This window comes from Vulpes lagopus, chromosome 5, assembly GCF_018345385.1.
Source record: "Vulpes lagopus strain Blue_001 chromosome 5, ASM1834538v1, whole genome shotgun sequence".
Taxonomy (NCBI): domain Eukaryota; kingdom Metazoa; phylum Chordata; class Mammalia; order Carnivora; family Canidae; genus Vulpes; species Vulpes lagopus.
In genome coordinates this window covers 76,594,082-76,610,519 of record NC_054828.1, presented here as the reverse complement: position 1 = coordinate 76,610,519, position 16,438 = coordinate 76,594,082, and the positions used below count along the sequence as shown (strand labels likewise).

General features: G+C 45.1%; 1 protein-coding gene across 1 annotated transcript in view; it reads left to right on the top strand.

The window, feature by feature from the left end:
• NOTCH2 (notch receptor 2) overlaps positions 1–14,888 on the top strand; it is a 165,122-nt gene extending 150,234 nt beyond the window's left edge. Inside the window, exons 25-34 of the mRNA XM_041754312.1 lie at positions 770–1,275; positions 2,621–2,968; positions 3,758–3,900; positions 4,100–4,310; positions 4,725–4,821; positions 6,245–6,413; positions 7,263–7,564; positions 8,306–8,453; positions 9,302–9,399; positions 10,281–14,888. Of these exons, the coding sequence (XP_041610246.1) occupies positions 770–1,275; positions 2,621–2,968; positions 3,758–3,900; positions 4,100–4,310; positions 4,725–4,821; positions 6,245–6,413; positions 7,263–7,564; positions 8,306–8,453; positions 9,302–9,399; positions 10,281–11,669 (3,411 nt within the window). The 3' untranslated portion in view covers positions 11,670–14,888. The remainder of the gene's footprint in view (positions 1–769; positions 1,276–2,620; positions 2,969–3,757; positions 3,901–4,099; positions 4,311–4,724; positions 4,822–6,244; positions 6,414–7,262; positions 7,565–8,305; positions 8,454–9,301; positions 9,400–10,280) is intronic.
• The last annotated feature ends 1,550 nt before the right edge of the window (positions 14,889–16,438 follow it).

The window sequence follows — 16,438 nt, the reverse complement described above, 5'->3', positions numbered from 1 at the left end:
CAAGATACTCCCAGACACAGTGAGTTCCCTAACCTGTGACTCTCAGTCTTTGGAAGCACTAAGAGAAATCCACAGGAAGTAGTGGAATGTTCCCTTGAAAACAAGACTACTGTCTCAGGCTTTTGGGTCCTGTGCCAGAGGGTAGTCTTGCCCCTAGATTGGGGCAGAGTTGTTTGGAAATGCTACTCTACTTACATTCCTTAGCAGGGACTATTTGGGAGCAAGCTGTTTGTTACACTAGAAGGAAGCCTGTTTTCAGCCCTTTGCTGTGCCAACTCTTTGGCCTCTGCCAGAGGCTAAAACCTCTCTAAAACAGAGATCACTACGTGTGAGGACACACCAAAAGGAAACCTGTGCAGTACCCTTGGTCTGGCTGAGCAGGAAATACAAGAATAGAGTGACATGGAAAGCTTTAGATGTCCCAGATTCCTGAAATAACTTTCCCCCTACTAAAGCGATTATGTGAATGGTAAGGAAGGTTAGGGAAGGTGCTTATGATGTCACCTGAGTCTTATCTCACCTATGACCTGTGGACTTAATTTCTGGAAGCAAGCTCTTAAAGCAAGAGAATTCTACATTCATCCCATGGAACTTGCATCTCTGACCTTAGGTTGACTTGAAGAGGCTTCTTCCTAGAACATGGCACAGGAGGCTACATGGAGGAATCTTAGCCATGTGTCTAATCTTTATCTTCCTAGAGGTGTGGCAGAGAAGGGATTAGGAGGAAAAATGAGGCCTGCTGTCCTCATTTGTTCACTGATCTCCACAGGGATTCTCCGGAGCGAAATGTCAGAGCAGCTGTGGACAAGTGAAGTGCAGGAGAGGAGAGCAGTGTGTGCACACGGCCTCAGGACCACGCTGCTTCTGCCCCAACCCCCAGGACTGTGAATCAGGCTGTGCCAGTAGTCCCTGCCAACACGGGGGTAGCTGCTATCCTCAGCGCCAGCCTCCTTACTACTCTTGCCAGTGTTCTCCACCATTCTGGGGTAGCCACTGTGAACTTTACATGGCTCCCACCAGCACCCCTCCTGCTACCTGCCTGAGCCAGTATTGTGCCGACAAAGCTCGGGACGGCGTCTGCGATGAGGCCTGCAACAGCCATGCCTGCCAGTGGGATGGGGGTGATTGTTCCCTGACCATGGAGAACCCCTGGGCCAACTGCTCTTCCCCACTCCCCTGCTGGGATTACATCAACAACCAGTGTGATGAGCTGTGCAACACAGCGGAGTGCCTTTTTGACAATTTTGAATGCCAGGGGAACAGCAAGACATGCAAGTAAGGGTCCAGGGTTCCCAGAAGCTGAGGGAGACTATCACTAACACACCTCAGTTCCTCGTTCTTGCTCCTAACCACTCCGGGGCTTCAGCTCAAGCTGCCTCTGCTTTTCAGACTGGCGCCCTGAGGCCCTCTTCCTGGTGTCAGCCTTGCCCCGTCGCACGCTGCCCTGTGCTCTCCCTTGCTGACAGAGGTCCAGGAATGCTCACGCGCAGCCACCCTCTCTCTGCCTCTCTCTGCCTTCTCACCTGCTGCCTCTCATGACCTCCTAGGGAAAATAACTTTTGGAAGTCGTGTTACCCATTCCCAGGCAGCTTCTCACATAACCTGCCTGCAGGATGAATGGAAAGGTCTGTACCTCTCTGTGTTCACCCCATTCTTTTCTCTTAAACAGGGTTTCCCCATCTAGATTTATCAGAAAGCATAAGCCAGATCAGGCCACTTAACCCCCCTGGTCGTCACTGGCAATTACAAGGTGCTTTATGGTTTACATAGTAACTTTACATAGCAACTTTTCTAGCAGACATCCCATTTAATTTAACCTCAGTGAGTTCTCAACAACTTTATGAGACATAGATACTGTTAGTGGTCTTTTACAGGTGAGGGAATTGAGAGCTAGGAGGTTAGAGAACTCGTCAGAGTCCATACAGCTATTGCTGACTCCCAAGCTCTTCATTGAGCCAGTGTGGCAAGTCATACCAATAGCAAAACTATCAATGGGTAGGAGTGAGGAGGAGAGTGGAGATGAAATAGTTTATGCATCTTTTAGGTTTGGGGACTTGATTTCCTTTTCTCAGTATTTGAAGGAGGCTGTATAATTTAGATCTGGTGTCCTGTATAGGACACACCTCTCCCTACCTACCTTCCAGAGCTAGGATTCAGTCCTGTGTGTGAAGGGAATGGGTATCTCCACATGGTCCTCTGTAGAGCCCTGATGATTCAGTTCCTGGAAGCACGTTTTACTTCTAAAAGCTCATTGTCAACTCACCAGGGACAGTGGATAAAAAAAGAGAGGAAGTGTGTCCCCTGGTTGATTTTTGTTTCAGGTATGCAGCTTTATTTACAAAGCTGACTTAAGATTACCAGCTGCCTGGGGGGCTGTAACCCATGCAGCATACTGGGCACAGTGCAGTTTCTCCTTTGAGGAACGCTCACTGAAAGGGAGTGGCGTAGATTATATGGACTCTGCACAATTGGGGATAAGAGATTGGACAAAGGGATCTCATCTGGGCCACAGAAGATAGGTAAGGAAAGCCACAGCAGTTCCAAGTAGAAAACCAAATAGCCTGTAGTCTATTCTGAACTGTTTCCTTGTTCTCTCCCTCTTCTGCTTCTCCTTGTCTAGGTATGACAAATACTGTGCAGACCACTTTAAAGACAACCACTGTGACCAGGGATGCAACAGTGAGGAGTGTGGCTGGGATGGGCTGGACTGTGCTGCTGACCGGCCAGAGAACCTGGCAGAGGGGACCCTGGTTATAGTGGTGCTCATGCCCCCAGAGCAACTGCTCCAGGATGCCCGCAGCTTCTTGCGGGCACTGGGCACCCTGCTCCATACCAACCTGCACATTAAACGGGACTCCCAGGGGGCACTCATGGTCTACCCCTATTATGGTGAGAAGTTAGCTGCCACAAAGAAGCAGAGGATGACTCGCAGGTCCCTTCCCGGTGATCAAGAACAAGAGGTGGCTGGGTAGGTTTTTGGTTTTTGGACTTCTTAAAGCTTAATTCTTAACTTCTCAAAGCTTGTAAAGCCAAGTACTTTGATACACAGAAGTCATAACAACCTAAATGACTAGCTCAACCTAAAAATGCAGAGCTCAGACAAGTAGAACAGCCCACCAAGTACAACAAATTCATTATGCCGGTTACTGTGTTTAAGGGTGAAGGTTTGACTTGGTCTTGGTATCCTAAGAAGTACGTTGGAGCAAGCAGAAGGCAGAATGCCAGGGAGGCCTCCTCAAATGCCAGAATCTGTACCCTTTGCTAGGGTTGCCTCAAATCCCTTTAGTACTTACTGACTCCTCTTTTATATTAATCTTGTCTTCTGTACAAGGCCCTGCATTTATTATAGAAGTCTCTGTAATGATCTTGAATTGTTCTGTCACTGCACCCCACTATTGGTTGGTGTGTCCCATGACTTATGACTCTGTACCTAGCTAGGATCCAGATGCAGAGAGAAAGGAGAATAAGGACCAGCTTTACCCACTTTCCTCACTTGGTCTTGCATTGCTTTAGTCAGAAGGTGCCAGGAATGTGAAACATAGTCCAAGAGGGAATGAGAATTAGTGATTAGGATCTAAAGGGACAGGGTCTTAGTTTCTGAGCTCTTTTGGAAGCACCATCACAAAGGTGGAGAGCCTAGTGTAGAAGGTGAGGAAGGAAGGCTTACGTCATCCTTTCCAACTTGACTTGGTTGACTGACACTCTTCTGTTTTATTCACCATTTCCCCTTTTCCTCTTTCCCCTTGGCATCCCACAGCTCTAAGGTATTTCTGGAAATTGACAACCGCCAGTGTGTTCAAGATTCAGACCAATGTTTCAAGAACACAGATGCAGCAGCAGCTCTTCTGGCTTCTCACGCCATCCAAGGGACCTTGTCCTACCCTCTTGTATCTGTTGTCAGTGAGTAGCAGTGGTGTTAAGGAGAAGGTTTGGAGAAGGGGAGGTGTTACTTGAGGGCAGTGAGGAAAGGGCATGCCTTTCAGTGTGCAACTCTGTTTTTCAGGACTGGTGTGGTCAGTCAGTCCATGCCCTTTAAATGAATTTTATGCTAATGTTGAGAGGTTTATTCAGCACTTTCCCTCTCCCTCTGCACTTACAGGTGAATCTCTGATTCCAAAACCCACTCAGCTTCTTTATCTACTTGCTGTCGCTGTCGTCATTATCCTATTTATTATCCTGCTGGGAGTTATCATGGCCAAAAGAAAACGTAAGCATGGTTCCCTCTGGCTGCCTGAAGGTTTCACCCTTCGCCGAGACTCCAGCAATCACAAGCGTCGTGAACCAGTGGGACAAGATGCCGTGGGGCTGAAGTAAGATGGTTTGCCAGCAAGCTACTATTCACAGTAGTAATAAGCAGGGATAAATCAGAAAGGAGATCTTGTTGAATTAGAATTTTAAATTTCAATCTCTGGCCACACCACATTACCATACTTGACTGTGATTCTGAATTCCTGCTGAGTGACTATGAAATAACTATTCTGTACATACTCAAGCGATGGTGCTTGGCTTCTGTGTTGAGGCACACTTTTGTTGTAAGCTCTTGATCCATGGGAAAGAAAAGGATGTCTACTCAGGCAACGGGACATAAAATACTGCCCATCCTTTCTGGGCCAAGGCCCCTGAAAGTCTTTAAGGATAGCCATGGCAAAAAGGATTGAAAACATGATATTAGTTTATAATAACCTGTGTTCTTGTTTTTCCCCTTGTTAATCTTGTCCTATCAGAAATCTCTCAGTGCAAGTCTCAGAGGCTAACCTAATTGGTTCTGGAACAAGTGAACATTGGGTTGATGATGAAGGGCCCCAGCCAAAGAAAGCCAAGGTAAGCTGGCCATGGTAGAACCATCATTGTCAGCCACTATCTGGTCACATTTCAGATTTCTGTCCTTTGGTATCTAGAGTCCTGAATGGGAGAAAAGGGTGATAGTCTTTGTATGCCGCCAGGCAATGGCTACTACCCCCAGTTGTCTTGAAAGCCAGGAATCGTTAGGTCATCAGTGGCCTTGGGTTTACTGCATATGCATTTCATTAAGAACTCTTTAAAAATAATAAAACAAGTGAACTTACTTCCTTAAGAATCATGCTGATGGTAGCTGAATAAGGATTGATGTGTGTAAGTAGCTATTTCCTTTATTGCTAGATCTCTCCCTTATCCTGTCTGGATACTCCTTCTGGAAAGGAAGGTGCAGTTACACAGAAGAAATCCAGTGACCATTGAGTTTAGAGATTCTGAATCTTGAGCCCAGGAAACTAAAACCATATAGAAGTAAGAGGTAGATTGGGCTGAAGCTGATGTGAAAAAGGAGACAATCCTTCCATAGCTCTACATGGCTGGGATATGCATATATCCATGGATAGTCTAAAGCAACTTGAAGATATGCATGCTTGAGGAATACAGGCATGCGGTACGGCATGATGGTTAAGAACATTGCTTTAGTTGCAATCAGAACTGGATTTAAATCCAAAACTCTGTTACTTGGTAGCTGGAAAATGACTTAACCTCTTTGTACCTACTTATCCTTATCTCTAAAATAGGGAGTTGTTGTGAAGATGAAATACGGCAATACATATGAAGCATCCTACCCATTTTCTACCACATAGTAAATATTCAATAAAGGGGAGCTGCTTTCAAAACTATAATAGTAATTATTGCCCAATAGTTATTTCCCTGGGTCCTAGCTATGCGCTGGGCACTGTGTGTTAAGTACAGGTAGGTGATGTTGAACAAGGTATGTTTTCTTGTTCTCATGAACCTATAGCAGTAGAAGTTGCCATGTAGTGCCTTGTAAGCACTTAACACATAGTTAAGTAAAGGTAAGCAGAGGGTGCTTTTTGAGACCCACAAGAGAAATTAAAGTCTAATTCTATTGGAAGGAATGGTAGGAGTTAGACAAAGAATCAGGACAGGACATGGCAGATAGAGGGTCCAACCCAGGCAAAAGTCCAGAAGGAAGGAAATGGTGCTTTGGGAATCTACAGCTTGTATATTTGGTAGGCAAAATGGATGGTATATTAAGGCTGAAGCCTGTAATTTGGGATGGGCAAGTTGGGAGAGTTGTACTGATAGCACAGAAGAGGATGACAGGAACCACCTCCTGGGAGCAACAGGAAGCTGGTGTGGATGATGCACCCTAAAGGGTAGAGTAGAAAAAGAGAGAAATGGATAGAAGACTCTGGACTGGCTTCTTGTCTGCAGCTCCTAATGGTGGTCCAAGTCAACAGGCAGCATTGTTTTCCCCTGTCAGGCTGAAGATGAAGCTTTGCTCTCAGAAGAAGATGATGCCATTGATCGACGTCCATGGACACAGCAGCACCTTGAGGCTGCAGATATCCGCAGGACACCATCGCTGGCACTCACTCCTCCACAGGCAGAGCAGGAGGTGGACGTGCTGGATGTGAATGTCCGTGGCCCAGGTCAGCACCCTCAAGCCTCCCCCTTTCCACCTGCCATGCCTGCCTTTGGTTCTGTGTTGCGCCTGTTCTTGCCCCACTCAGTGATACGCTCTTTGCCAATTGCACAGAATAAATCACCGAGGAAATGAATACTTAGGGAATACAGGCTTGCAGAAATTAAAAAACCTATATGAGAAGGGAAGGATTTTGTATTGCCTCATGTACAGCATGCTTGGGAATAGGTATGCTGATTTTATGGAAAAGATTTTAGTAGGATAATATAGTAGAAATAATATCCCAAAGCAGAGGGATAGAAGATTAATTTGGTTGATACCTTAGTGCATATCATTCTATTAATACTGGACATTTTATTAATTTTTTTTTGTATTTATTTATGATAGTCACACAGAGAGAGAGAGAGGCAGAGACACAGGCAGAGGGAGAAGCAGGCTCCATGCACCGGGAGCCCGATGTGGGATTCGATCCCGGGTCTCCAGGATCATGCCCTGGGCCAAAGGCAGGCACTAAACCGCTGCGCCACCCAGGGATCCCAATACTGGACATTTTAAAATATGGCCCCATTTAAAATAGCATAGTACTTAGGAACTTAAACAGAAAGACTCATTTAACTTAGAGGAGAGCCCAGCTTAAAAAAGACTTACTTTACCATTACTCTTCACAGAAAGGACTCTTACCAGAGGAAGAGTAGGTGGCAGATGTAAAACTAATTGCCAATTACCACAAGAAGCTGGGGGATTTTTTTCCCCATAAGAATAACTATTCAAATGGAACTATTCCAATAGTTTGGTTAATTGAACATTAATATCCTTCTTCTCCTTGAATACTTTTTGAAAAATTCCTTTCTTTTAGATGGGTGTACCCCATTGATGCTGGCTTCTCTCCGAGGAGGCAGCTCAGATATGAGTGATGAAGATGAAGACGGAGAAGACTCTTCTGCCAACATCATCACAGACTTGGTCTACCAGGGTGCCAGCCTGCAGGCCCAGACAGACCGGACTGGTGAGATGGCCCTGCACCTTGCAGCCCGCTACTCCAGGGCTGATGCTGCCAAGCGTCTCTTGGATGCAGGTGCAGACGCCAATGCACAGGACAACATGGGCCGTTGCCCTCTCCATGCTGCAGTGGCAGCTGATGCCCAGGGGGTCTTCCAGGTAAAGAACAGGAGTAGGGCTGATTCTCCATGGATCTCTAATGTTTTCTCTTTGCTAAGGCACTGAAGATCCAATTACATTTCATTCAAAAATTCTTTGAGAGCATAGGGCAGGTGATGGAGTCATGCTTGCTGGATGGGAAAGCAGGAAAAGAATGGTGGCCAACTGACCTAACAGCCAGATAGCAATAGAGCCAGCCAGATCACACCAGTCCTCTGATTCTTAGCCACAGTCCTTTTTGATGTGCCAAAATGCCTCCCAAGTGAATGGATCAGATGGAAGTGGTACCTGATATATAGCTTTTGACTACTATCAGCTCTCCCTTTGTAGATTTTTCTGGCCACATGCTGCTCCTTGGTGGTTTTCTTGACATATGTTCACAGTGTATTCTTTGATGCCCTTTTATTTTACCCTTGTGAGAAAACTGGAAGCATTCTGATTCATCTTAAAACTATACACCATATTTTCCCACATCCCTCCTTTCTTTAGGAAGTAGAAGACATGAACCATTGTCTCTTGAGCACCCATTTGTTCATTCATTCATTCATTCATTCATTCATCCATTTATTCAATGTTTATTGATTGAGGATGATAGAATCTTGGACACAAAGATAGCAAGCATTCCCTGCCCTCCAGGAACTTACAGTGTAGCATTAGCTCTGATGCTCTTGTTTGTTTGCTTAGCTTCATTATTTTCTTCTATCGAGGCAACTCTCTTTTCTGTACTTTCTGATCTTCTAGATTCTGATCCGCAACCGAGTAACTGATTTGGATGCCAGGATGAACGACGGCACTACACCGCTGATCCTGGCTGCCCGCCTAGCTGTGGAGGGAATGGTGGCAGAACTAATCAACTGCCAAGCAGATGTGAATGCAGTGGATGACCATGGTATGGCTGAGAGGCAGGGAGTCGGATTCTTGCCTGCAAAGCATGCCTTGCTTCTAAGGGGAAAATCATTACACAATCTTTAAAGAGCTGTCCCAGATTTGAATCCACTGCAGATTCTTTCATTCATCTGTTTTTCCTTTCAACATTGTAAGTTCAGAGAACTAAGCCATTGGGAAGTTCCTAGACAAAGGTGGGAAGGGATTTTTAGTGAAGGTTCTTGGATCTCAAAGCCAGTCTATAAAAGGCTTGCCTCTGTAGGTTCCCAGGCATACCACTCTCGATATGAGGACTTGTGAACTGACTTCCGTAGGGGCTTATGAGCAATATCTTTTTTTTAAATAGATTTTCTTTATTTATTCATGAGAGACACAGAGAGAGGCAGAGACATAGGTAGAGGGAGGAGAAGCAGGCCCCATGCAGGAAGCCTGATGCAGGACTCAATCCCAGGATCCCAAGACCACACCCTGAGCTGAAGGCAGAGGTTCAACCACTGAGCCACCCAGACATCCCTTGAGCAATATCTTAAATACATTAGACATTCCGGTGTGTGATCAATAGGTTATTGTCCTCAGTGTGCTGGTTCTGGCTTGTGGAGGACGTGGGTACCATAGACAAATGACCCTTTGACCTATATGTCTTCTGAAGGCTAGGCAGCCTTTTTAAAAGTATTTTTAGAACTGAATAAAAAGACAACACTTCAGCTTTTTTTCCACAGGCCCCACAGACAACTGGCTTGCTGCTCTCTGGGAAGTTCAAAGTTTCCTTGTTTAGGTCATGATGCTTCCTTATACTGGGAGTAGGACATGTTCCTCTACTCTGTCTGCTTGTAAACATATTTTTCCCTGCAGGGAAATCTGCTCTTCACTGGGCAGCTGCTGTCAATAACGTGGAGGCAACCCTTTTGCTGTTGAAAAATGGGGCCAACCGAGACATGCAAGACAACAAGGTAAAATCTGGGCTCTGAGTTGGAGGTCAGATGGAGTAGTGCCTCAGATTATAAAGCCTTCACTTTTGTCCTGTAGCTCCTCTTGTGAGGAGTATACACAAAGAGGGAGGCAGGTTGGATGGAAACTGGCCCTGGAGAGCTGGAGGGGAGGGCATTGGGCTTACCCAGGGAAGTGTGAAGAGTGAGTCCTCTGCCTCCACAGTATTCAGTCTGAACCAGGTCATCCTATAAATAACGTCAGTGTCGCCTTCTCTACCTTTTGCCTTTTTCACCCTGGCCTTTCTCCTGGTTCTCTGTTCTGTTTACACTCAGTTCCTTTTCTCTTGTTCATTTTCATTTTCTTTGCTGTGGCTTTTGTTTTCTGTCCTGGGACACCATAGCATTTTGCTATTTGCTCTTCTTTCTCTGAGTCTTAGGTCATGTTTGCCCTCTCTTGCTCATCTACCTTCTCTTGTTTAATTTCTCTTTTCCCTTACTTTAATTCTTTCTTGATCATGTTTTGTTTCCTTTTGCTTTCTCTTATTTTCCTGCTTTAGGTTCTTCCCCTCCTACCTTTTTTATTTCTAACTTCTTTTCCTCTTGGAACTCATTTTGACAAGCTCAGTGCCCTTTTAAGCAAATCTTTGTCTCAGGGGCATGCTTTATTTCATACATTACCAACTAAGGAGACATTGGGCAAAATTGATTCTTGGAAGGAAGAATAATCTAACTCTTTCTATATATATAGCTACATATATCCATTCAGTGCATAAGCAGATAGACGTGGTATTAAAATTTCTAACAGGGAGAAAAAATGTTTACGAGATTATTAATAACAAAAAGTTTGAGAACCCTGGCATATTCTCAAGAGTGTTGCTAATTTTAATTGGCCTTTTCTGTAGGAAGAGACACCTCTGTTTCTTGCTGCCCGGGAGGGAAGCTATGAAGCAGCCAAGATCCTCTTAGACCATTTTGCCAATCGGGACATCACAGACCATATGGATCGTCTTCCCCGGGATGTGGCTCGGGACCGCATGCACCATGACATCGTGCGCCTCCTGGATGAGTACAATGTGACGCCAAGCCCTCCAGGCACTGTGCTGACTTCTGCACTCTCACCTGTCATCTGTGGGCCCAACAGATCTTTCCTCAGCCTAAAGCATACCCCCATGGGCAAGAAGCCTAGACGGCCCAATACCAAGAGTACCATGCCTACCAGCCTCCCTAACCTTGCCAAGGAGGCCAAGGATGCCAAGGGTAGTAGGAGGAAGAAATCTCTGAGTGACAAGGGTCAGCTGTCTGAGAGCTCAGTGACCTTATCCCCCGTTGATTCCTTAGAGTCTCCTCACACATATGTTTCTGACACCACATCCTCTCCAATGATCACATCCCCTGGAATCTTACAGGCCTCACCCAACCCTATGTTGGCCACCGCTGCCCCCCCTGCCCCAGCCCATGCTCAGCATGCACTGTCCTTCTCTAACCTGCATGAAATGCAGCCGTTGGCTCATGGTGCCAGCACTGTGCTTCCCTCAGTTAGCCAGCTGCTGTCCCACCACCACATTGCTCCCCCAGGCAACGGCAGTGCAGGGAGCTTGGGTAGGCTCCATCCTGTCACTGTTTCGGCAGATTGGATGAACCGCATGGAGATGAATGAGACCCAGTACAATGAGATGTTTGGTATGGTTCTGGCTCCAGCTGAGAGCACGCATCCTGGCATACCTCCCCAGAGCAGGCCGCCTGAAGGGAAGCACATAACTACCCCTCGGGAACCTTTGCCCCCCATTGTGACTTTCCAGCTAATCCCCAAAGGCAGTATTGCCCAACCAGCAGGGACTCCCCAGCCTCAGTCTAACTGCCCTCCACCTGTTGCAGGCCCTATGCCCACCATGTATCAGATTCCAGAAATGGCTCGTTTGCCCAGTATGGCTTTCCCCACTGCCATGGTGCCGCAGCAGGATGGGCAGGTTGCTCAGACCATTCTCCCAGCCTATCATCCTTTTCCGGCATCTGTGGGCAAGTATCCCACACCACCTTCACAGCATAGTTATGCTTCCTCAAATGCTGCTGAGCGAACACCTAGTCACAGTGGTCACCTCCAGGGTGAGCATCCCTACCTGACACCATCCCCAGAGTCTCCTGACCAGTGGTCAAGTTCATCACCCCACTCTGCTTCTGACTGGTCAGATGTGACCACCAGCCCTACCCCTGGGGGTGCTGGAGGAGGTCAGCGGGGACCTGGAACACACATGTCTGAGCCACCACGCAGCAACATGCAGGTTTATGCATGAAAGAGCCCGCCTCCAGTGTAGGGACAGAGCTGCCTATTATAAATGCTGCTGAGGAACAAATGAAGGTCATCCGGGAGAGAAATGAAGAAATCTCTGGAACTAGCTTCTGGAGGCAGGAGAAAGAAGATGCTTTTATCTTTTAGATAATGCAAGGGAAGCAATTTTGTCAGCTTCACTGGCTATCTGCAGGATTGGGGTGGGGGAACATGGCTCTTTTAATCTTTTACCCATCAAGCCAAGTTTGTGGAAATGCAAAACAATTATAAGACCTGGGACCATGTTTACTCTTTTCTTTTGGAGAAAAGAATGGATGCCTATTGTAGCCCAGACATTCTTGCATCTTGGGCTGCATTTTAAGCCCTGGGGGTGTCTGCCATTCCTTGAGAAGACTCTACAGTACAGTCCTTTTGGGCTTGGACCCTGGAATTCTGCCTAAGTTGACCTGTCTCATCTTACCTTCCTTGGAAATTCTTTTGACTTCGTTTGGTGCTTTACATTTTGCACCTCTCTGTGGTTGTGCAGCCCCACCCACCGGCATGTTACAGGACAAGACCTTTGTGCTTTTAATCATTCCTTTTCTGGAAAGCAACTTCACCCTCCTTTCCCAGAGTCCCCAGGAGTCTCACAGGGTTTGCTTTGGTTGTAGTTCTCAGCATACACCTTTCAAGTATGTTTCTTTAGAAAATGGATCTATTGCAGTCTCTTATGTAATATCATTCCTAGAAGAGGAAGGGGAGCAAGATAGTTTTCTTTGAACCCATCCTGGGGACAGAAGACCCTTTGAAAAGACTGCACCTTAATTCTCTTGCCTGCATGCAGGGCTTTCCATAAACTTTACCAGGAAGAGGGATGAGAATTGTTTGTTTTTTCTATTTGTGGACCTAGTCAGTGTGAAGTTTTGTTGTTGGCAGTGCAGGTACTGTGCCCCCCTAAACAAAACAAAACTAAGATTTGGAGTGTCAGAAAGACCCAAGAGACACGTTAACTCATGGGAGAAGTGGTTACCACTAACAAGACCCTTCCTGCCTACCATTCCACTGTCAGCTTGTGTGAAACATATTTGTTCCCAGATCTCAGAACCCCCAGCCTGCTTCACTCACTCATCCAGCAGGGGAAGCTAACCTTAGCTGTTGAGCCTTTCCTTCCAGGTATCTCCATAGAAGACTATGTCTCAAATGATGCTCCCTCGCCACTGAGAACTGAATTCTGCTCAGCTGGAGGGGTCCCATGACAGCTGTGTTCCTTTTGTGGTGCGGTTGCAGTCTCCTTTCTGACTGTTGCCTGCTTACCAGGCTTCCCTCTCCACAGTGTGCTCGGAGTTATTTGTGCAACTAAGTAGGTTCTTGCCGAACACATGGGTTTTCTATGTTCAAGCAAGCTGGCCTGGTTTTCTAGGGTCCACGCCAGCCGTATTAGAAAGTTGAAACCATGAGGCAGCCTTTGCTGTTTCTTGCTACCATTTTTTTCCTTTATGGCAGTCATGACATTCCCTTTTAGGCAATGAATGTAGAAGCTTATTGGGACATTTTCCTTTCCTAGATTCACTTTCTAGATGATGATGGACAATGAAAGACTTAACTGTCTTTATCATGCTCATGTTGAGATTGTGATTATATTGTACTTGAGTCTGCTTCCTGCATTTGTGGTCTTGGCACCTTCCATGACCCCCTATCAAGGGCAGAAGCATTCTAGTCAACACTAGAAATAGGAGGAAAAGTATTCTTCCTCTTCTCCCTGAGTCAGCTAATAGTTGGTCCTGTGATCATACTGTCATCTCTACCTGGTGCTATGATGTCATGACACCTGGGAAATTAGTTCTGCTGGGGCATTTTGTAGATATTGACAGGGAAATTTCCTATTCTGTTTTGGTTTGAATGATGGTCTTTATTCCTGCCTTGGCTAGGAGTGCTCATCAGAGCATCCCACTTAACCTGATTTCTCTGTCTGTGGCCTCCTGTATAACCCCTAGATGTCTGTTAACATGACAATCTACAGATTTTTTTTCAGTCCTGCCCAAGTTCATCAAGCCAACGAAAATAATTAGTTCCACCTCAATATGAACATACTGTTTGTTCATTCTGTATTTTATTTGTCATGTGGCAACTCAACCAGTCCTTTCATAGTGTGTACCATTTTATCTTCTGAATACCGACTCTCTATCCTTGGACCCATTGTTAATTCAGATGGGGAGAACTTCTCTGCATGGACCACTGGAAACCCCACCACATATGCCCCTCTCTGTTATTCCATCTCATCCCCATTACCTGAAAGTATCAGCCTCTGACCCAACAGCTTGGATCCTCTCTAGCCTCCTCCCTCCCCAGCCACAGTGTAGGCCTAACTTGCTTGTTTCTCCTTCTTGGGATTCTTAGGGCTTAGGGGAAGGGGATGTGAAAGCTGCCATTACAAACAACAGGCTTCAGTGATGAGGAAGAAGACACTGCCTTTCAAGCATTTATCAATCCCTTAGATTTTGAGAACCTTGAGTTGTATAGCACCTAATAAAAGAGACGGTGAGTTGGAGAACCACTCTCTCGTTTGGCTTCTGAATTAGAGACTAAGTTTTTATAGGATATATCTTTTATGCCATGTATAGATCACCTTCCTTCCCCTATCATTTTTGGTTTATTTTTATTTTTATAAATTCTTCCTTTGACTCCTCTTCTGTCTGCCTTTGGGGATAGATTTTTCTGTTTGTTTCTTCTGTTTTGTGTTAAGCATCATTTTCTGACTTACATGATGGTGAGGGAAGGAAAAGTGTAAGGGAAAGCGAGAGTGAAAGACTTTGATGTAAGCAATCAACCGTGATGCTCAAGCCCATTATACTATCTTGTTATTATATTTGCTGGTGCACAATTCTTGCATAGAAAAGAACCAAAGGTATAATGTTTTGTTGGCAGGCAGTTTGGAGATTGTGGTTTTAACCAACACATTGAATGTATAATGATCATTTGAGAGGACACAGTTAAAAGACCTGATGCTCCCACTTGTAACTGTTTGGTACTATGGCGCTCCTTCCTTGTGTACATTTCTCTTAAAAGTGATATTATATCTGTTTGTATGAGAAACCCAGTAACCAAGAAAAATGACTGCATGTTCCTAACTATGACACAGTAAGGAAAATGCACAATGTTTTTACTTTTCAAAGTTTCATTCAAAGTAGTTAAGATGAAATTCATATGAAAACATTTTTATCACAAAATAAAGATTACATGTCAAGCTCTGTGGCATTGCAGTTTTTATTTTCCATTCCTGTGTCCCTGGTCTTGTGATTATATACCTGATGATGTCAGAATTTGCTGAGAGATAAATAATTTTCTTTTCATTCTGAATCCCACAAAGCCCAGCACTAGGAATCTTTTTCTTTCTCCAGACAGATTACAAAGAAATACTTTTGAGGAAAATAACTTCATCAAACAGAAAGCATCAGAAGACAGAGTCACTTTCCTGTTTACTAGTTGGTGACAAATAGACACTTGCTCAGGACAGAGTGCCTTCCAGTGGAGATGGAGTGTGTTTGCTAAAGCCAGGATTGAAAAGTGAGGTATGACTAATAATGCTGATGCTACTGTTACCTAAACTGTTAGCTTGCAATATCATCCCTCAAAGTAAATTTTATATAGGATTTAATATATATATATAATTCTAAAATAGTATTTTGCCTATAAATATGTCACCAAGTTCTTCTATGTATTTACTTGTAGAAGTCAATCAGGGAGACATTTGAGCACAAATATTTGACATTGGTGATATATATGGCATTAGCAGTCCTGTATCAACTTTAGCATTGAGTTTATTTCCATATTCTGTTAGCTTTGCAGAAACTTCTGAATCACACATATGTAACTCTAAATAGTAGAAATATTTGTTTAAATGACTGGAAATCTTAGGATATGCTTCAATTAAATAGATGTAGGAGCTTTATTCAATATCTGCACAAATATATTTTAACACAACTGATAGAACATATTGGTTATCCTGAGAGCATTATCATTTCATATAAGACACAATTAAGTCTTCATGTTAACTTTTGTAATGATATAAAAGGAAAATGAATTTGGGAGCTAAGGAGCAATTTGCCCAAGTCTGGTCCTCTGCAGGCTGGCGTCTCAGAGCTGACCTTGCCTCCTCAGACTATTTAGGAGCTAAAGACTTGCTGGAAACCTGCTTTTGTGGATCTGAGCTATGGGCCACTAGCTTGCTCACCACATCCTACCTTTGCAGTTGCGAACCTAGAAACCTGGTCCTTGTTTGTGGCAGAAAGATCCAGGCCTCTCTCAACCATGAAATCCAAGGAGATAGAGCAGGCCGGAGGCCAGGGGCTGCTACATCACACAGCTGGAATGGTGGGCTTGGACACCGGGCCACAGTCATGCCATGAGAGGGACTGGTGCTTCCCTCAGCGCAAGGACAGGAGGCCGAGCTCCTCTTTCAGAACATGATGGCTACAACAATCAACCTTAATACCTGTACACAGTCCAGAATGGGATGGGCAGCGGGGAAACTGACTTTGTTTACTGCCTCTGCTTCTGCACACTTTCCCAGCAAACACTGCTCCAGGCCAGCTGTGCGTGTAGTTGGCTCAATTGCTGCATCTGCCTGCCAGTATTTTGAAAATGAAATGAGACTCAAGTGCTTGTAAAGCCCGGAAGGGAGAGAGGGCATATGCGAAGTATGTAAGTAGGTGAGGAGGAGTAGGTGTGTGAATGTGTGTGAAACAGAAAATATTTTCTTTTGACCTATAGCTTACTGATTATGGTACCTCCTTT